At 37.1% G+C, this 22,486-nt stretch overlaps 1 protein-coding gene across 1 annotated transcript; it reads left to right on the forward strand.

The window, feature by feature from the left end:
- Positions 1 to 3,670: 3,670 nt before the first annotated feature.
- On the forward strand, positions 3,671 to 10,382 carry LOC111405100 (beta-galactosidase-like). Its single transcript, XM_023033820.1, has 19 exons — positions 3,671 to 4,039; positions 4,213 to 4,308; positions 4,421 to 4,533; positions 4,644 to 4,710; positions 4,891 to 4,983; positions 5,126 to 5,269; positions 5,710 to 5,798; positions 5,921 to 6,026; positions 6,115 to 6,202; positions 6,958 to 7,076; positions 7,166 to 7,330; positions 7,430 to 7,602; positions 7,715 to 7,824; positions 7,939 to 8,048; positions 8,231 to 8,341; positions 8,429 to 8,539; positions 8,830 to 9,035; positions 9,370 to 9,706; positions 9,880 to 10,382. Exons 1-19 carry the CDS (start codon positions 3,875 to 3,877, stop codon positions 9,988 to 9,990), a joined length of 2,514 nt encoding a protein of 837 aa, XP_022889588.1. The 5' UTR covers positions 3,671 to 3,874; the 3' UTR covers positions 9,991 to 10,382.
- The last annotated feature ends 12,104 nt before the right edge of the window (positions 10,383 to 22,486 follow it).

The raw sequence follows: 22,486 nt of genomic DNA on the forward strand, positions 1-22,486 counted from the left end.
TCCCTCCCTTTTTTTTTTTTTTTTTTTTTTATAAATGGAAATTAAGATAATGTAGAGTGGTTGCAAAATATCGACGTTGTTGAGATTTGAAAATAATTGCGCTCTAGAAAATGTAGAAAATATGTAATATGTCGACTACCAATCCATTGAATATTACACAATATTTTTATAATATTTGAATCGGTTAAACGAATATTCTTTAAATATTTTATTAGCTTTGTCGTTAAGTTCATTGAAAAATTTAATTAAGTTCAATAAATTACTTCTATTTTCTAGAGTGCTTGGTTGAGCTTAAAAAGTGATATTTTAATACTTGTAATTTTACTACGTAATAGTAAAAAAAAAAAGGAAGTGATTATTATTATTTTTAAATAGAAATTTCTTTAACAATAAAATTTTTGTATGTTAGCCATACATGCTTGATAAAAAAAAAAGTAACTTATTCAAATATTTTTTAAAAATAAAAATTCCCTTAATAATTAAATTTTCGTGTGTTAGCTATGCATGTTCGATGTTTATCTCAAATGTCAATGCAAGGTCCCATAGACAACTACATATTAGAATAATAACAAATTTTCAATTTGTTTTCATTTTTAGAGATAGGTACAACTTATAAATATTCTCAAGATATAACAAAATATTCAACTTCATTAAAATTTTCGATATATGTAAATTATAAAAATCAATTCGCATATTCGGCTCTATTGATTTTTCATATGATTCTAGTGACAATGAAGTTTTTGATGATGTTAACATCATAACACGATTGAATAGATTGATTATTATATATGCATGCCTAATTTTATTGAAAAATAAACTAATTATTAGGATTAATTAATTTCATTGATTTGGTAAAAGAAAAAAAAATAAAAAGAAGAAGCGTGGGGTGGGTGTGAGTGGAGTAGGGGGTTCAGTTTGGAGTGTATGTAATCATGCATAGATTAATAGTTGGAGTGCATGCAAAGGCAACACTCTGCTTTTTAACAGAAATACAAACAGATGGCTTATTTTTAACCCAAAAAAGTACTTTTTTTTTTTCTCCTCCCGCTAAGTAAACCATTATTTTCTTTTTGATTACCGAAAGTACAAGTTTCTCAACACACATGGGTGTGTGTTTGTCTATTAGTGTATTGGACGTATAAATTTATAAGTTGTGTTAACTACACAGAGCCTGTACAGGGATTGTCACATGGGGATGGTCCACAGGGTTGTCATGTGACAACTTCTGTGCAAAAGGGTCTGCAGGGAGGCTTTTCCTAAATTTATATAAATGTTACTCAGGAATGTTGGTTAAGATTGAATATAATTGAATCAAAGACGTATTGATTGAGAATTCATGGGATCTCTTCGATGCTCGAGTTTTTGGTTGATTCCAGCATTTTTTTTTTAATATTTGGTCAACAAACTAAATGTAACGAACAGAAATTGCTTGACTGTCAAAATTGGTTCATTTCTAGCAAAGTTCGAGAATTATTGAAACAAATCGAGTAGGTTGGTTTTATTTTTCACTATGCGACCAATTCTCAAGAAATTGTTTTTTGATCTAATACATTCACGTTCGCATCATCCCTCTAACATATATTTACTCACATGTACGTCGAATTAGATACATGAAATTAGCAAATTCCATTTGTATGATAAACCCTAATATACAAGCACATATATTAATTCAATGTGAAATTGAGTGATACATCTTAATCAAGATTCACGCTTATTATCAATTAAAGAAATTGCAATTAAATTTACTACAATTTTTTTGATAAACACGTCATTGTCGCGTAGTGCACATTTTTCTTTTTGATGTAACCCATATATACTTTTTTCTTGATGTGACTGAAAAATTAATTAAATTTTTTGCTCTTCTAAATTACCACCACATTTAAATAAAAAATAATTATCATCCAAAAAAACATGCTTTTCTTTTATGCCTTGTTTCGTAGAAATTTTGAGAATTGATTTTTTGACCGTTAGGAAAAAAGTGAGAGCTACCTATGAGAGAAAAAATAAAAAATTATGACTGAAATGTTGAAATAACGATAAAAAAATCACTCCCAAACACCCCCTTAATCTGTTCCTATTTTTAGTAATTCCATTTATGCTCAAACTCATATTTCTACCAACAGTGGTATTAATCTTATACGAAACTCAACACTCTCTTATAACTTGTACATGGCGTTAACGCCATTGCAAGTTATACAAAAAGTGAAAACGTTGTTCTTTTTCGTACTGGCCATGTTTGGCCAAATGAAGAAGACGTAAAAGTTTTATAAAAATAACTTCAAATCTATCAAGGTCGAACAATCAAACTAGCTAGTAATTACCGTTTCGTTAGAAAAATATTGACTTGAATTGCTATCAAGATCGGAGAATATCCAATCTGATACCCATACAAACTCTAGACATTTGGACTTCTAGACATTTTTCAAAACTAGAACTAAAACAAATACGACAGTGACATGTTTATCCAAATTAATTAAATTTGAATGGATGGAGCCCTTGAAAACCTAACCCCCGAGTCCGTGACAAACGTCTAAATTCAAAATTTGAATGGAGATTAACAAATTAACAGGTAATTACCAATAAAAGATACCTTGTCACGCTCTACATATGCATGTAAAAGCACAGCCCAATTGTATGTACGTTGAATCTTTGCGAGTGAACATACGCGCTTAAATGCGCATGGTTAATGACATACAAAGACAAACATAAATTACAGACCGCAAAAGGATGGCCCGATATTGAGATTGACCAGAGAATTTTGCATTTCGTACAATGAAATTTTTTAAAATTTATTTCCGGTTCCAACTTGGACGTATAAGGTTATAATTTTGGAGTTTAACCAACTTGATCGATTTGCAATTGAACAAATTTTCAAGTTTTTTGATTAAATCAAACTATTACATAGACATTAGTTAGCCCCTGTTTGTCATCCGTTTCTTTTCATTCTTTTTCATTATTTTTTCTACGGTACTTATTTTCAAATACACATTTTTCATTAAAATAATATTACACGTAAATAAAAAACTCTTCCTTCTTTTTTAACCACACATTTCAACATCAATTACTATTCCATAATACATTCTTCCCAAATAATGGAAGACAAACACACCCTTAGTATAGTCTAATTTATTGTACGAAACCAACTATAAACATACATGTAAAAAGATAATAGACAAAAAATGAGTCCATTGGTTAGAGATGAAAGCGACTTAGGTTCATAACGGGGTATCCCCAAGCCATCCTGCTCTGCCTCACCTTAGATGGGACGGGGCAAGGGCTTGCCCTGTTTGTTTTTATCTTATATATTTACATTTTCAACATTTCGAATTATACTATTATTAGATAATTATCGTGTTATATTCCTAACACTTAGCTAAGCATGTAAATTAAGAACAACTATAGTTTCTCAAACTAATAATTTTTATTCTTCTTCACGGGTGGGTTTTTCAGGCCCCATTCGAGACGGGTCCGGCAGGGCGGGGTGGGGCCCGTTATTTGCCAATCTCTTCCATTGGTTCATCGGATGAAGTTCCGGATTAGTGAAACGTCGAAGGAAGTCCAAAATAGGGCCCATCTTGTTGAACCCAACGTCCATGAATGGGCCCACCTCTCACTTTCGAAACCAGTCAATTTTGGTGTTTAAAAGCAGCTGCAAAGCACCCAGTTTTTGCAAGTTTCTCTGCAGTTTTTATCACATTGAATCCATTACACACCTCTCTCTGGAGTTCACTCATTCATTATTCATATATTTGTTTCCTTCTCCTTCTCTATAGTAAAAAAAAAGTAGAGAATAAAGTGGAAGAGGGAAAGTAGAATCTACGTATGAGCTATTATTTTTTTGTGAAGTTACAATCTTGAAACTAAAGGGTGCATTATGGGTTTGAACATTGCAATTTTGCACGTGATAATGGTGTTTTTGAGTTCATGGGTTTCTTGTGGAACAGCCTCTGTTTCATATGACCATAAGGCCATTTCTGTTAATGGGCAAAGGAGGATTCTCATTTCTGGTTCCATTCACTATCCAAGAAGTACCCCTGAGGTATATTTACTACAAATGTACATTATTGTTTCTTTTGTTTTTCGTTTTCCTGGTAAATAAGGTGTCTTTATTCTCTATATTGTCGAGTCCCATTCAGTGTCGAGTCTGTACAATGAAGTGCAGTAACACAAGCCTTTTCATTTATTATTATTATTTTTTTTTGGGTATTTCAGATGTGGCCAGATCTTATTCAGAAGGCAAAAGATGGAGGTTTGGATGTGATACAGACTTATGTTTTCTGGAATGGGCATGAACCTGAACCTGGGAAAGTAAATAATTTTTGCCTCCATTTTTTTGAATATCTTCACTTTTTTTTCCTTTACACAGAGCAGTAAATTTTTCTTCAGGGGATAAAAATATATTTATTTATGTTTTTTGCAGTATTATTTTGGAGGAAGATATGATCTGGTGAAGTTTATAAAGTTGGTGCAGCAAGCAGGGCTTTATGTTCATCTCAGAGTTGGCCCTTATGCATGTGCTGAATGGAATTTTGGGTATTATTAGAGAATGAAAATGAAAGTTCTATGGAAATAAAAATTAGGAAAAAACCTTTTTTTTGGCATAATTTTGGTGTCTTGAGCATCTTTTGCTGTTTGAATTTCAGGGGTTTTCCTGTTTGGCTAAAGTATGTCCCAGGCATTAGTTTCAGGACTAACAATGGGCCTTTTAAGGTTAGGCAAATAATAATTTGGAATCCCTATCCTCGTCTATAAGGGCACGTTTGTATAGATGATTGGATAGTCATGCACAATATAGTCGACAAGTTTTTAACTTCTCTAACCCCACCATGAATGTGAATACTTTTCTAATTACGTGCTCATATTTTTGGTTATGAAATGCTATAATCACAGGCTGCTATGCAAAAATTCACAACCAAGATTGTGAATATGATGAAAGCTGAAAGATTGTATGAATCTCAGGGCGGTCCTATTATTCTATCCCAGGTATTCAAAATACTCCATTGTATTCTGTTTTCACACATTCCAAATTCCTATCCTAGTAAAAATGCTTTTATAATATTCTTGAGACATTGGTACTTACAAATAGGTAATAGGTTTCGAATTTAATAAAAAGTATACATGACAGATTGAAAATGAGTATGGACCTATGGAACGCGAACTTGGTGCACCTGGTCGAGCTTACACAAAATGGGCGGCCAAGATGGCTCTGGATCTTGGCACTGGTGTCCCATGGGTGATGTGCAAACAAGACGATGCTCCTGATCCAATTGTAAGTGTGATTGAATACTTGATATTATTCTTTTTGCACTCTGTCATCATTTGGTGTCCATTCTCAATGGTTAGCATACCATGTTAGGTAGCTAATAGCAGGTTCCCATGTAACACTATATCTTGTCCCCTTCTATATGAAGTTTACTCTGCTTTTTCTTTACTAAGTTATTGCAGGCCATTGAATCTTGCCTATGATGACGATGAACATATTTCCTTTATGATAATTTTCTCATAGTTCCATATCCCGCGTGCTTTTTTTCAAGTCTTCACTGTCAAAAGTTGGTACAGAAGTAATAAAACACTCTTTAACTCCGTCAAAATAGGATTCCATTATTGCAAAAGAATATATTTCAACAAAATGAGAAATTCTTGTGTCTATTAGAATTTATTTTATTTTTCTCTTGAAGTTAAATTCAACGAGCTGTGTTCATCATGCAGATTAACACGTGCAATGGTTTCTATTGCGACAACTTCTCTCCCAACAAGGCTTATAAACCAAAAATGTGGACTGAAGCATGGACTGGGTGGTAAACTTCCGAACTTGTCCTGTGCCATTTGTGGTTCTCTGTAACTGCACATCTTTAAAGGAGTCTATAAAAAAATTCTACTAATTTAACGGTTGATTATCCTGGTATATCTTTTCTTGTAGGTTCACTGAATTTGGAGGTCCAGTTCCTTACCGTCCGGCAGAAGATTTGGCATTTTCTGTTGCAAAATTCATACAGAAAGGTGGTTCTTTCATAAATTATTACATGGTAAATTGACTGTTAACTGAATTTCCTGACTTCTTAAGAAATTATTAATAATATTTCAGCTTAATTTCTTTCACCTCTTCTTGTTCAGTATCATGGAGGAACAAACTTCGGCAGGACTGCTGGTGGTCCATTTATTGCCACAAGCTATGACTATGATGCACCCCTTGATGAATACGGTAAGCAAACAAGATAAGTCATAAAGCTGTGTTTCTGCAAGGTTATTTATTCAATATGTAGCTCGCATGCTACATATATCACGTCTAGAAAATGTTCTATGAAGGTTTGAATTTGAATTCCATGAAGCAGGAATCTGAGTTAGATACAATTTAAGGCCTGTTAGCACTCACAACTTGCCACATAAAGTGGAAGTGTCATTTCTGTCTTTTGATAACGAATAAGAGGCAACCAAATGATTACATGTTTTATTATATTAAATATCAGTCAAAAACCTTAATAGTGTACCAGATTGTGATGGTAACACGTGGTTAAATAAATTGCAGTCAATTTCATTAGAAGTGGCATTCAGTTCTTGTAGAAAAATACAGGCAAAATGCTGTTAATTGAGATAAACACACACAGATAGTGATTTTCACTATTTAAATATTAGGACTCTAAAAAGTTCAATATCATAGCAAATATAACATTTCTATTACCAACATAGAGTAGAAAGTAGGCCCTATAAACCATTGAGTTTTTCCCGCACACAAGTCCTACTATAGTTTTAAGTCTTATTAAAGCATGCAAACCATTTAATTTCCATATAAATATTGTGTTTCAGCCGAAGTAATGCAATAACAAACTAAACTTTATCCGAATAAATTTGGGATCGGCTACATGAATCCTTTTTCACCACTGAATTTGGACATAACATTGTTAGATGTATTGAAAAATATAACAAATAAATAACGAAAATTCATTTTCCCGTATCCAGGACTATTGAGACAACCAAAGTGGGGTCATCTGAAAGATTTGCATAGAGCAATAAAGCTATGTGAGCCTGCACTGGTGTCGGGAGATCCTACTGTGACACCACTTGGAAACTATCAGGAGGTTAGATATAACTTATTTTCTGTTATACTGCTTATCATGTTCCAGAAATGCAGATGGACCTAAAGTCATATGTTCATTGTGCCGTACAGGCTCACGTTTTTAACTCCAAGTCGGGAGCTTGCGCTGCTTTTCTTGCGAACTACAACCAGCATTCTTTTGCAAAGGTGTCATTCAGGAATATGCATTATAACCTGCCTCCTTGGTCAATCAGCATCCTTCCTGATTGCAAGAACACTGTTTATAACACAGCAAGGGTAAGAGAAAGGCATTTCAATTTGATTTGCATGCATGTGTAGACATAGAGATTTGTGTAATGTGCTAAAACTGATATCAATATAAAATTTTGTGCAAAGATTGGTGCTCAAAGTGCACAGATGAAGATGACCCCTGTGAGTAGAGGGTTTTCTTGGCAGTCATACAATGAGCAGACAGCCTCGTACGAAGACAATTCATTTACAGCAGCTGGATTGTTGGAGCAGATTAATACCACCAGAGACATGACTGATTATTTGTGGTATTCAACAGAGTAAGTGCCTTTGTAACTTCTAGTGATCTTTGTGTATTAGCATTATAAACAACACGTATTTCCTTTTTGATTCATCAGTTTTTATCTTCTTATTCATTGGTTTTTTATTCAGTGTGAAGATTGACCCTCGTGAAGGATTTTTGAGAGGTGGGAAGTGGCCTGTTCTTACAGTCTATTCGGCAGGACATGCTCTGCATGTTTTCATTAACGGTCAATTATCAGGTGGGCAGCTTGATGTTTATGATTATTAATATCCAGAAGCAGAAATTTCATTTGGTGCAAATTAGCTAATCATAATCATTTAATTATGAAAGGTTCAACTGAATTTTTTGGCAGGAACTACCTATGGAAGTTTAGAAAACCCCAAATTAACTTTCAGTCAAGGTGTAAATCTGAGAGTTGGAGTCAACAAAATTTCTCTTCTGAGCATTTCTGTTGGTCTTCCGGTTTGCTCTCTCTCTCTCTCTCTGTGACACACACACACACCCACACTCACATTCACACAACCTTCTATGACTGCAAGCGTACTGTTTAATAAATCAGGAATTCCTTTTAAGAAAATCTGACTCTCATACTATATTGTTACTTGTGATACTAACTTGTAGAGTCTTCTCGTGCATGAACACAGAATGTTGGTCCGCATTTTGAAACGTGGAATGCTGGTGTTCTTGGTCCAGTTTCACTTAGTGGTCTTAACAAAGGTAAATGGGATTTGACATGGCAAAAATGGTCGTACAAGGTTAGTTTTTTGAAATTCAATATTGTGTCTCATAAATCTCATTGCTAATATCATTTCACTACTAATTGCCACTATTTTCTCAACCAGGTTGGTCTAAAGGGAGAGGCTCTGAGTCTTCATTCTCTCAGTGGAAGCACTTCCGTTGAATGGGTAGAAGGTTCCTCTATTTCTCAAAGGCAGCCATTAACATGGTACAAGGTGAGACTGTCATTCTTGTTTAGAGGATTCAGATACTCCTATGGAGATTGCAAATAGTATGTTGTCACGGGATGCAGTGACAGTAACATATTTTGAGCAAGAGTTAATTCAAAATAAGCATCTTCTCTTGAATAAAGAGGTCTCTTAAAAGTAATTTGTATTTTTTTAGCTTGGCCAAACATGCTAATTTTGGGATCTTGCTGAAACATGTTGATCAAGTTTATAATTGGTTGATTTCTTTGAAAGCTACTAAATCCCTGGCACGCTGCAAATTTTGTTTTGTTTTCCAGACTACTTTTAATGCTCCGGGTGGAAACGACCCTTTGGCTTTAGATATGAATACCATGAGTAAAGGTCAGGTCTGGATAAATGGTCAAAGCATTGGACGCTACTGGAATCAATACAAAGCATCTGGCAATTGCGGTGCCTGTAATTATGCTGGTTGGTTCAATGAGAAGAAATGCCTTAGCAAGTGTGGGGAAGCCTCTCAGAGATGGTAATATGGATATCTCCACTGTTTTATCTCTGATAAATAACAGTCGAAGACTAAATTAATTAAATTAATTTGTTCTCTCTCTAATAACTTAGTTCTTAGCAAAACATGTCAATGGTATGAGAAGAGGCAGAGGTCTTGAGTTCAAGTCTCGCTATCACACATTTCTGAAAATTGTGCAGGGTCAGACTTCAATAAAACAATGAAACAGGCCCAGCTAGTGAGGTGTCTGTTGAGGGCTGAATTTAAATATTATGTCCTCTCTCCAAGAACTCAAGGTTGTAGATGTAGTAGTTAAACATGATATTTGACTATATCAAGAATGATTATTTTTCAGGTATCACGTTCCTCGATCCTGGCTCCGTCCAACTGGAAACTTGTTGGTTATATTTGAAGAATGGGGCGGAAATCCCAACGGGATATTCTTGGCAAAAAGAGAATTAGCAAGCGTATGTGCAGATATATATGAATGGCAGCCAACATTAATGAATTGGCAAATGCAAGCATCAGGGAAAGTCAACAGACCATTGAGGCCTAAAGCTCATCTCTCGTGCGCTCCCGGTCAGAAGATCTCATCTATCAAATTTGCTAGCTTTGGAACTCCTCAAGGCATCTGTGGAAGCTTCCGAGAGGGAAGTTGTCATGCCCATCATTCTTATGATGTTTTTGAAAAGGTATTACGGACTTGCAAAATCACTGCTCATAGTATTTCAGATGCCTTTTCGTGTGGAATGTTAGGCATGAATAATTTGATAGCAGTACACTATTAAAAAGGAAAAAGAAGACAATCTTGTTTATTATACCGTCGAATATATATGGTCATCACTTTTTTTCTTTTATCTTGCAGTACTGCATTGGGCAACAATCTTGTGCTGTACCTGTAACCCCCGAGATCTTTGGAGGAGATCCATGTCCAAATGTCATGAAGAAACTTTCTGCCGAAGTCATTTGCGGCTAAAGACAAAAAATGGGTGCTAATGAATAAAAGTTTCTCGTGTTTATGTTTCTATTGGCTTTGCTGAGGTGAAGTTATACATATACGCAACACACCGCTATACAAAGCCCATATGGATTTTGAAGATGATTCGAAATAAGATTTTGTATACATATTAGTTATTGTGCTTCGGTGTTCAGCTGCAATTGTGAAACAAAAGCTCAGGTCGAGGGATTCAAATGCACGTTGAGACGACACTAATGGAGTCCATGCGCAAATGTCCCTAGTCTTAGAATATGCAAAAGACAGCAATTATTTCAGTTGCTGTATTCTTGTAAAACTTCCTTGCAATTTTACTACACTATCTTAAGTTGGATTTCTCTTATAATCTTGTAAGTTTTTGTTACATTTACACATCGGGTGTGTCCTGACATGATTGGTAAGATTTTCATAAAAATGAGTACTGGTTGAAGAACATAAAACAGAGACCAAAAATAGTGAATTTTTTTTTTTTTTTTTCCGGTATTGGTTTAGTACAATTTTTATTTTTATTAATTTAAAGGTCATACAAATGCGTGATTTATAATGGTGAAAATTGAGGGAATGAAAGATTTCCCACGGTGTTCAGTACCTAGATAACATCATGCGTATTCTTTTGAGAAGGAAGTACAATAGAGGGTATAAATATAACTGTTGACACGTTAAAAGTGTAGCCCAACTCGAATAGCCCAAAGAATGAAGTCCAATTGGGCAATTCAGGATAAAGGCCCAAATATGGTTATTAATGAATGCAATGGAAGTCCACGAATGCGGTAATACCATCGCCCAAACTTGCAAGAGGCCCAAGACCTGAGCGAATGAAGTACCTTGCAGTCGTCCAGAGTTATGACCCTATTCTCGCCCAAACTTTCGAATCGTCCAAGATCTTAGCAAACATAAGATATTATGGTTATCCAAAAGTGCAGTTATCGAAACAGTTATTGGATAATCTCATCACGTTCCACGATTCAGGGAGTTCAGTTGAAGACGGTTGAACGACAAAAAGTAGTGACAGCATTTAGAGACGGCAGTTCCACGAATAGTTGGCCACCATGAAGAAAGTGGGCAGTTATAAAGCAATTAAGCAGTTTTTAAACGGTTGATCACGAAGAGAGCATCAAGGGAATATAAAAGGAAGAAAAGACATAGAGCAAAGGATCCCTAATCAAACACTCTCAAACAGAGAATATGTTTAGATACGGCAGTTCCACGAATAGTTGGCCACCATGAAGAAAGTGGGCAGCTATAAAGCAATTAAGTAGTTTCTAAATGGTTGATCACAAAGAGAGTATCAAGGGAATATAAAAGGAAGAAAAGACATAGAGCAAAGGACCTCGAATCAAACACTCTCAAACAGAGAATATGTAATTTCAATTTCTTAATTTAGACTTAAAACATTTCTTTTCAGTACTCGTGTGCTTGCGCCCCTTGAAGACATTTCTATTTAAATTTCAATTGTAAAGTCATTGCCAATAAAACATCCCTTTTTGAGATTTTGTCTCAAGAGGTTTATCACTTACTCAATTGTCTGATCCCTTTTTAATTGTTAGCGACTACCCGCGCGAAACAATTTGGTACGTCCGGTGAGACATTGGTGTTTGGTGTTGAAAATACAAAAGGTGAAACAATATGCCTCAGAAATTCGATAAGGAAATAGCAAGTCAGGGAGGAGTCCAGTCTGTAATCGAGCGATATGAGGAGCAGCATAGCTCTCCACGAACAGATGGACAGGATCAGAGCAATCACAGTCGTTACGAACCAATGACAGAGTTGAGTCCTCGAACCATGCGTGCATTACTCGAAGAACTCACATAAGATGTCGTTGAACAGGTAAATCTACGAAACATTCATAATATGGGAAGATTTACCTAGAATGGGAATGCACATTATGACAACATGGCCAAACAACTGAATACTTTGAACGAAATAATGAATAAGTTAGTAGGCCAAATTTGTAAGTCAGTTGTGCCTCTTACAAACCACTTTCAAACTAGGACAATTGTGGGACATAATCCCCCAATCCTAAGTTTAAATCAAGGGGTAGAACTACCTTTTGATCCCTCTACTTCAAACCAGGGGGGTGGTGTAATTCCAAATTAGAATAATGGCATTGGTACATCTAACTTGGGGGGTAACCTAAATGTAAAAGATAACGTCCTAAATAATGGGTAGAATACCCCACGTGTTAATGATGGAATAAATTTTCAGGTTAATGGTAACAATGGCCCAAATCATGGTAACTTTGTTGCTAATCAAGGACCAAATATCAGGCCTCAAGCAAATCAACCGGTCAACCAACTTATAGGGATTCCATATGACCCCAATGTCATGTTGAGGAATTAGATTATGGAAATTGTACAGGACCAAATGGCTTTTGGAGTACGTCCTGTCATTAGGCCGACTTACACAAAGCCATATCCTGATTGGGTAGACCAAGCATATCCATGACCTAGAGGGTATAAAGTGCCAGAATTTTCACTGTTTACCGGTTTAGGAGAGGTGTCTACTCTAGAACACATAGGGCGATTCACACTACAAAGTGGTGACGTAATTGATTACTATAAAATGAGGCTGTTCCCTAGTTCATTAACAGAAGTAGCCTTCTCCTGGTTCATCAATTTGTCAGCAAACTCTATTCAAACATGGTAACAATTGGAGCAATTGTTCCACGCTCAGTTTTATAAGACTAAGTCTGAAGTTATTTTGGCCGATTCGGTGAATCTACGTCAAATGCAAAATGAATGGGCAAAAGGTTTCCTTCAAAGGTTCAAAACAGCAAGAAGTAAATGTTTTGTACCTTTACCCGAAAATGAGTTTGTCAAAATCGCTCAAGGTTGTCTAAACTTTGATCTGAAGAAGAAGTTCCAAGACAAAGAATTTCCTGATATTTTTCAATTGAGCGCGAACGTGATTAGGTATGAATGATTAATAAGAGAGGAAGAACAAATGCAAAATTCTAGCAAAGGGACTTATTATAGAGACCCAAATTTTGATGTTCGTACCATTAATGACGAGTATTACGATCAAACCGAAATGTGTTTGGCCGAATTAGTTAAAGGAGACACATACACTTGTCCTATAATGGCTAAGCCTAAACCGTCAGGCAATGATGAGCCTATAAAAGATGAAAACATAAAGGCTAGAACGTTCTCGTTCGATGTAACCAAAGTTGACCTTATATTTGATAAATTATATAAGGATAAGCAGATAAAGCTGAGCGATAAGCATAAATTGCCAAGCCCTAAACAAATTAAGGGTAAAAGAATTGTAAGTGACATAATGCGTGGTCACATTTGACTAATAACTGTTTAGTTTTTTGCCATGTGTTATAGGATGCCATTGAAAAATGACGAATTACGTTCGAGGAAGATGGCAGTGGATGAAAATCCTTTTCCACAGCCACTTGGAGTGAACATGGTGACGTCTGGTTTCAGAAGCAAGTTGCCAAAATTCAAGTTGGTTATAAATGATGGAGAAGAAGAAGCTGGACCACATCCTAGCGTCTTTGAACGTATCAAAGGGAAAGAGCCAAAAAAGACGAAGACGTCCTATGTGCAAGATGTAAAAAAGAAGTGAGTGCAAATGCAGAGAAACCAGGGATATGGCAGCATCACCATTGCCCTAATTTTTTTCCAATCGCTTAGCCTTGTAGAGGGCAGGGTACATCGTTCTATAAGGGACCGCCTTTTGAGAGGTAGTTCAGGCCAGTAAATAATGGGGGAACATTCAGACCGCAACCTCTCCAACCAAATATATGGCATTCGTTCCAGTATGAGGCTGGAAGGGCAATACCTTTCAACGAGATGACTAGAACCCAACAAAGGCGTTTTCAACGGAACTACGGGCGAATGATGAGGCGACAATAGGGAATGCTGCGTCCTAAGGCACCTAGATTATTCGAGGCAGCCAATTAGAATGTTCTCAAAGATAGTGAAGAGACTGATACAGGCGAATCTATGGAAGAATTGCCAAAGACTTCTTCTGGGAAGTCAAAGTTTGAGCGAAACGGAGGGGATGGAGAAGATCCAAATCAACCCCTTACTATCCAATTTGGTACGTTACCTCCTGTCGTGGCTAATAACTATTTATAACCAATGAGTTTAAGAATAAAGAGAAAGGGGAAAGACAAAAGGAGGATAACGAAGAGTAAGCATGCATGCTGGAATATGAAGAAGGCCAAACTTCTTGAGAGGCCTACAATGGTGAAGAAGATGATGGTATGACAGACATCGAAGAGGAAATCGATCTGGAAGCGGAAAGAAGAAGAAGAGGAGTATCGTATAATACTCTGTTGAAGCAATTATATCGAGAGGGAGTTCGTGAAGTAGACTTATTGGGAGAACCATCTGGGCGTTTTTTCGATTTTTACGTGCTGTATGGGACGCTCAAAAGGAAGAAGAGTGCCTCGCTCTGAAAAGTATGGATCACCTCCAAGAATAATGCCTCATCCTACAGGTTGGGTAACTGAAGAAGAAGCATTAGAAAACAGTGAAAAGGAAATTCAGGAGACAGAAGCTCAGTACGATATGTTGCACGTTGACTTATCACAAAAGGGTAACTCGACAGAGGACAAGCAGGAAGTGGAAATAGATGCTGTCGAAAAAGTTATTTTTAAGCAACCAGCCATGAAATTGACCAAACACTTGAGGTCGTTGTATGTTAAAAATCTAGTTAACGGCATACCTGTGGTAAAAGTGCTTGTCGATAATGGAGCAGCTATAAACACCATCCCATCTAGGATGATGAGGAAATTCGCAAAGACAGAAGGTAATATGATCCCAATGGAAGTCATCCTTACAAGTTTCAATGGAGGAGCAACTTTTGCTAAAGGGATTATGCCATTGGACATAACTATAGGAACAACCACTAGGACCACAGTCTTCTTTGTAAAAGATGATCCCACTAGTTCCAATGTGTTATTAGGAAGAGATTGGATATACGGAAGTCGCTGTATACCTTTATTGCTCCATCAGTGCCTAGTTTTTTGGAATGATAAGGGCGAAGCAGAGGTGGTACAGGCCGATCATAGGCCTTTTGTCGCAGAAGCAAACTCAGTGGAAATGTTCATGTACGAAGGAAATTATGGACCTGCCAGAGTAGTCCAAGATGGAGAAGAAACTCAGATTGTCGCGCAGAGTGAAGAGTCGTTTTCGTTGAATACACTCACAGAAATGTTCAGTCAGATGATGCCAAACATAGTGGCCCTGGAGGAGCCAGTAATTGGCAAAAAAATGACCAAAGAGTTTTAAATGAGTTGTAAACAACAAAGACAAATGACCGATATTCAGGCCTTCAAAGCCAAATTAATGGCTTTCAATAAAGAATGCAAGAACAAGACGAAAGGAGCAGCAGCCTTGAAAGCATTGAGAGATAAATTGGCAGTGTTCGAGTTGGAACAAAGTATTGGCCGAGAAGTCAACAAGGTGGATTGTTTAGAAGAAAAAGTGCCTACAAGGGAACTGGACGACGAAGTGATAAAGATCGCCATGCCTGGATACGCTCAAGCACAAGACCCCCTGTTTAAGGTGAATATTGGCAATGAAGGAGAAGATCGCCGAACGTTCATCAGCCAAATGCTCAATTAAGAAGTTAGTGATAAATTAATCGCTTTATTAAAGGAGTACAAAGATTGTTTTGTTTGGGAATATGAACATATGCTTGGTTTAGATAGAGATTTGGTGGAACATAGATTAACAACCAAGCCTAATTTTAGACCCCATAGGCAACCTCCTAGGCGTTTCGCTCCTAATGTACTCCTTGAAATTAAGGAAGAGATAGAGTGATTATTAAAAGCATGCTTTATTAGAACGGCCAGATATGTTGAATGGTTGTCCAATATCGTGCCGATATTAAAAAAAATGGTAAATTAAGGGTGTGCATAGACTTTAGGAATTTAAACATTGTCACACCTAAAGATGAATATCCAATGTCCATGGTAGATTCTTTAGTAGATTCGACTGCCGGGCATGTGATGTATTCCTTCATGGATGGGTATTCAGGAAGATATACACAAAACTGCCTTTAGATGCCCTGGGTCTCTAGGATGTTTTGAATGGGTAGTTATGCCTTTCGGCTTGAAAAATGCAGGAGCAACTTATCAAAGAGCAATGAATTTGATTTTTTATGATATGATAGGCAAGTTTATTGAAGTGTATGTAGATGATATAGTGGTTAAATCCCTTAAAAAAGAGGACTATTTTGAACAATTAAGATGTTCATTTGAGCGAATGAAGTAATATAAACTAAAGTTGAATCCCTTGAAATGTGCATTTGGTGTTAATGCAGGGAATTTTCTTGGTTTCTTAGTACACAAAAGGGGGATTGAATTTGATAAAAATAAAGTGAAGGCCATTTTAGAGGCCAAACCACCTAGCAACAAAAAAGAATTGCAAAGGTTTCTAGGCCAAGTAAACTTTTTAAAACGCTTTATTTCTAACTGTACAGGGCGAACTAAAACTTTTTCACCGCTTTTAAAGTAGAAAAATCAGGACGAATTCGTCTGGAAAGAAGAGCATCGAAAGATTTTGAAAACCTAAAGACATATTTATCAAGTCCACCAGTGTTAGTGTCACCAATCCAAGGACGACCAATGAAAGTGTATGTATCGACTGAAGAAGAATCAATAGCTAGAATAGTCGCGCAGGAAGATTAATTTGTTGAAGAAAGGGCGATTTACTACTTGAGTAGACGGTTAACAAAATGTGAATATAATTATTCTGCCATTGAAAAATTATGTCTTGCATTGTATTTCACATTTACAAAATTAAGGGCTTATTTACGGCCTGTAACCGTTTACTTAATTTCTAAAGTAAATTTGGTTAAATTTATGTTCTCTTGCCCTATTTTGCACCAAAGGGTAGGCCTTTGGACATTAGCCTTATTAGAATTCGAAGTACAATATATACCCCAAAAGGCAGTCAAAAATCAGGCTTTGGCTAATTTTCTGGCCGATCATCCATGCCTTGATATGCCTGAAGAAATTGAGTTAGAGATCAATTCATTTGAATTAAAAACCTTGAGTTTTATATTTTGATGGATCGAAAACTGCTAAAGGTGCAGGAGTAGGGGTAACATTGATAAATCCTTTAGTGATTTGTTACAAGTTCGCATTCACTTTGGACAGAATGTGCACCAACAATCAGGCCGCATACGAAGCTTTAATCGTGGGCCTAGAATTAATGATAAATATGGGGATAAAGAATATGATCGTTAGAGGCGATTTTCAATTGGTAATTCACCAATTGATTGGTGATTTTAAATGCCAAAGTGATTTCATTATAAGTCAGTTTGAAATCGCCCAAGAGTTGTTGGAAGAATTTGACCAAATAGAGTTTCAATGTGTTAATAGGATATATAATGACGTAGCAAACGAATTGGCCCAGATGGCCTTAGGGTACTCAAAGGTTTTAAATTGGAAGTCTATTTGTGAGTATGGAACAATATTGCCCGTGAGCTAAAGAAGAGCGAGAACGATTGAAATTCATTGCATACAAGATGGAGATTCAATAGATTGGATGGCAGAGATTAAGGAGTTCCTTAAAGAAACTAATAAAGGAGATAGTAGAAAAATGAAGTTGCGTTTGCTAAACTATGTACTGATAGATGAAGAGTTGTTTAAGAAACGCTCTGATGGTATATTGTTAAAATGTATAAGTTTGCAAGAAGTTAGGACGATCATGGTTGAAGTGCACAAAGGAATATGTAGAGTTCATTAAGCTGGCCAAAGGATGAGATGGTTAATTATTAGGAATGGATATTTTTGGCCAAAGATGGGAGAATCACACGTTCAGTATGCAAAGAGTTGTCTAACATGCCAAAAACATGGTCTAATACAAAGAGCGCCAGAACGAGAGATGACACATATTATCAAACCTTGGCCGTTTAAGGGTTGGGCGATAGACCTAATAGGGAATATTTATCCCCGATCATCCAAGCAACATACCTTTGTTATAGTTGCAACTGATTATTTCATTAAGTAGGTAGAAGCGGTGCCTTTAAAAGAGATCACCCAAAAGAATGTCATAGAATTTATCCGTGATCACATCATTTATAGATTTGAAATTCCATAAACTTTGATGGTAGATCACGGAACATCTTTAAATGGGGATCAAATGAATAAATTCTTGAGCGAGTTTGGAGTTAAATTAGTGAACTCCACACCATATTACGCTCAATCCAACGGGCAAGCAAAATCTTCTAATAAGATTCTAAAAAATATCATAAGGAAAATGATAGATGAAAATGTCAGAAATTGACATGAATGTCTAAACAAGGCCTTATGGGCTTATAGGACGTCGCCTTGATCAAGTACAAAAATTACTCATTTCCAACTTACTTATGGACAAGAGGCCGTTTTGCCTATGAAAATCAATGTGCAATCGATCAGAGTGTGTTTGCAACATAAGTTAAGTGGTGATGAGTATACCGAATTACTAGTTCAAAACTTATTGGAGTTAGACGAATTAAAGTTGGACGTCCTAGATAGATTGCAAGTTCAAAAACGAAGAATGACTAAATTTTATAATAAAAAAGTTATAGCCAAGTGGTTCAGTCTGGGCGAATTGGTTTGGAAAACAGTACTCCCTTTGAATAGCAAAGATCCAAAATATGGCAAGTGGTCGCCCAATTGGGAAGGACCATATAAAGTAAATAATGTGTTGCCTAATGGAGCCTATCATTTGGTAGATTTAGACGGCACCAAACACATGAGGTTCATTAATGGCAAATATTTAAAAAAATATGTTCCTTTCTTATGGGAAAGTGAACAAATAAAAGCGTAATCAAATCGCGTTGAAATCGTAGAGTAAAAGGGTCAGAGCAAAATACGTTCAAATAAATTCCTTTATTATCAAACGTTCATTACAAAATTGCAAAATACAAAATACTAAATGCTCTATAAACTACAATTAAGAGCAAACTAATCTCCCGGTCGATCGCCGAGTAAGAGGGTGTACTGGCCTTGATTGCCATCCTGATCGCACTGCTGCAAGCAGAGAGGCCGAGAAGCACTCTCAGCAAGCAGAAAGGAAGAAGAAGCATCCTCATATCGCCTTCTTAAATGCATCGTTGTAATGACGGGCAAGGAGGTTGAGAAGCACTCTCAGCAAGCAAGGTGGCTTGCAAGCGTCTTCAAAAATTGTCTTCCTTCATCGAACTCTTTGTAAGGAACATGGAGACGATGGGAAGAACTTTGCTGGCCAAATAATATTTCCTATATCTCCCATACCAAAGGTGACATCAAGAAAGATGACAAAATGGGCGGATCAAATGATCCATTTCCATGGAAGACGAAGGTTTTGGATCGATTGTCAAAATGCCAAACAATGGCAGCAAATTGATTTTGAAGAAGGAATGGAAGTGAAAATGACAAGTGTGAAATATAAGTGCATTTATAGAGGCGTGAAGGTGAAGAGACAGAATATGAACAGCCACATTTGTGCCTAGTAACTAGAATCAAAAGGCCTGAAATCTTGGGAAAGGAGACAGAAATACCAAGAGAAAATGTGCGTGAATCTTAGCATAAAACAGTTAAATGTTTGGGGGGTTGACGAATAAAGACAATGTCAATAAATACACAAGAAGACAAATTAATCGTTCATTAATGATAATGGCTGCTGGTATGTTCAGAATTACCAATGAACATCAGTACGAGGTTACAAGGGGAAAGTTAATACGAAATTACAAAAAGAAAAGTTAAGACATTAGATGTCTTAATTACAATTCGCCCTAAACTGAACGAATTCTTTCCCTAAGTCTCCCCCAATTCTCACTCTGCTGAGAAGAAGTGACATTCAATTCAGCCACAAAATCATCATCAATCTCTAACTTCTTGTACTGCTCAACCAAAGACTTGGTTCACTCAATTCCTTGGGAGGCATTGCGTTTTTTGGTAGCCATTCTCACCTTGTAGTCGTCCATTTTTGCTTGAAGCTCCTTCATCTGTGCACCCAAACTGGTCATCAAAGAGTCTTCAATCATAACTTCAGAAGAGATTTCTTTCAATTCGTCCTCAGCTTTGTTGATCTCCAGAAGCAAAGATTCTCTTTCAGATACAGCGCGAAGATATTGAGTACTTTTGACATTCAGTTCAACATTCTTGGTCAGCAAGGAGAGAATCTCGGAATGGGCAACTTTCAACGTCGCTTTAAAATCAACAGAAAGATTGAGCGACGGAAGTGTCAGTGCTTGCTCTAACTTCGCACACAAATGTTCAAGCTTATCCTTATGTTTGGCAGCACTAGCCTGATCGATGTCCATATCCATAAAGGACACGTACTTAAATATTGACTGCTTGAGGAACTTCATATCTTCCTCTGAAGAAGTAGAAGGACGACTGGTTGAAACAGGGCGAGACGTCTTGACTTGCCCCCAGGAAGTGAACAAGTCCTGGATGGAACACACAATTTTATCAGCATCCTGCAAAGAAAGTTACCAACATTGAAGGTTTTCACTACAATGAACAAAGTGGAAGTAAAAGTGAAGCAAAGATTACCTCATCAGCAATCTTGGGAGGTGGCATATCCCCAGCCAAATCTACCACATGTGGCTCCACCACTTGTGAGGACTTCCCCTTGTTTGAGCGAGAAGATTTTGCCACAACGGGCAAACCCATGGGAGCATCTGCAAAACTCAAAAAGCAACAAATCAAAAACCAATAGCACAAGCAAAGGTAAAACATCAAAAAATGTATTACCTTCTGGTTCAACGTTTGGGGGGTTGACGTCCTGAAAAGAAGGTGGCTCATCCATTGGTTGTGATGAGGATTCTGGAACTGAAGGTTTCTCTTTAAGCGTAGTCCCTTCATCAGCTGGTTTCGATGAAGCAGCCTCAACAAAGGGTGATGGAGTAGGAGCTACCAACACCAAAGCCTTCAAAGGAGAGACTGAACTTTTTTGAGAAATTCGAATAAACCATTAGCACATAGAAAAGTTCCAAGTATAGAAAGGTATGCTTGTGAGTGAACTAATTTAATTACCTTTCTCCTGACAATGAGAGGAGTGTCATCATCCTCCAAAATGGGAGATGCTGAGGTTGGCCTTTTGCGGTTTGGGGCACTCTTAGCTGCAGTGGGCTTGGTAGGAAGAGAAGTAGATGGACAAATAGACTGTTTATCACAAGCAGAAGAGGAAGGACTCCTAATGGACACAGGGGTGACCAAAACAGGAGAAGTGGAAGAAATGTCTGGCTGATCCAGTGAATGGAAAGGGCGATTGGCATCAGTTGCAAACAATCTGCGCTGCACTGATGGCCAGAATTGTTCAAAAAGGGGATGGATGATATGGCAAGGATTGAAGGGGGCTAATGAAAAGTTACTCGTCAAAAGAATATTGCGAGCATCTATAGCTTCTGCCTCTACTTTATTAACGGTGTGGAAGCGATCTATCAAATTTCTAGAATAACAAGGAAGAACAGGCCAAGTTTGGCCATAACCAAGTTGACGAACAAAAAATTGGGGAGCATATATTTCAACCCCAGCTTTGGCATTGGTTCCAGTCAAAATGTCATGGAACAACTCCTTCCCGGTCAAAAACTGAACCCAAACGAGCAGACAGGTGCTCGCGCTATCTAGAGTGGATGAGGGTTGCACATAATCTGGAGTTAAAAAGGGAGGAAAAGGAAAGAAAGAAGGAATTGAATTCAAAGTATAAAAAAATGAAAAAATGTCCCTTTTGGACATATTTACAGGGCTCAGTGGGCCAATAGTTAGCCCATAGCAGTTAGCAGAAGGAAGGGAAAAGGATAGAGCACCAAGTGATGGAAAATAGGCTCTCAACCACATTTGAGTGAACCAATGAGGCCCACTGCCAGCGGGAGATGCACCATTTTTCAATTGGAATTGAAGAGAAGCCATGCCTCTATAGAGGGCAACCAAAAAGAAAGAACACAAATTTAGAGGCCTATCACGCACCAATTCATGCGCTATAGGTAAATAGCTCATAGAAGGCTTCATACTTGGTACACACAGAACATATTTACAAAGTCAAATCTGAATAAAGGCCACACGCTCAGCATGGGAAGGTTCAGCGTTCGAGTGATTATAACAGCTTTGTAGGCTTGAATAGAACTCGGTGAGTTGTCTATCAAATTTTGGGGCGACACCAGAAATCAAAATATCAGGAAAAATGGTATCGCCCAAAGGTGGCAAATTTACTAAGGCCCCAACATCCCTTAAAGTAATGGACATGGGACCAAAAGGGAAAACAAAAGTATTATACTCAGAGGACCAAAAATTTAATGCAATAGGGAAAAGCACTGAATCAAAAATAGGGGGTTGAAGAGAGATTTCAAACAAATCAGAAATCCTAGCACTATCAAAAATTGTCTTGGTAGGACCATAATCTACAAGGCGAGCATGCCATCTACGGAAAACAACATCATATTTAGGCCAAGTGTGAATACCTCTTTCGCGAAGCGGCCTCAGCGGCAAGGAGTTTAGAAACGGAGGGCTTTGAGTACCAGGGAACAGCTGGCCCACCGCCAC

The sequence above is a fragment of the Olea europaea genome, chromosome 12 (assembly GCF_002742605.1).
Source record: "Olea europaea var. sylvestris chromosome 12, O_europaea_v1, whole genome shotgun sequence".
NCBI classification, from domain to species: Eukaryota; Viridiplantae; Streptophyta; class Magnoliopsida; order Lamiales; family Oleaceae; genus Olea; species Olea europaea.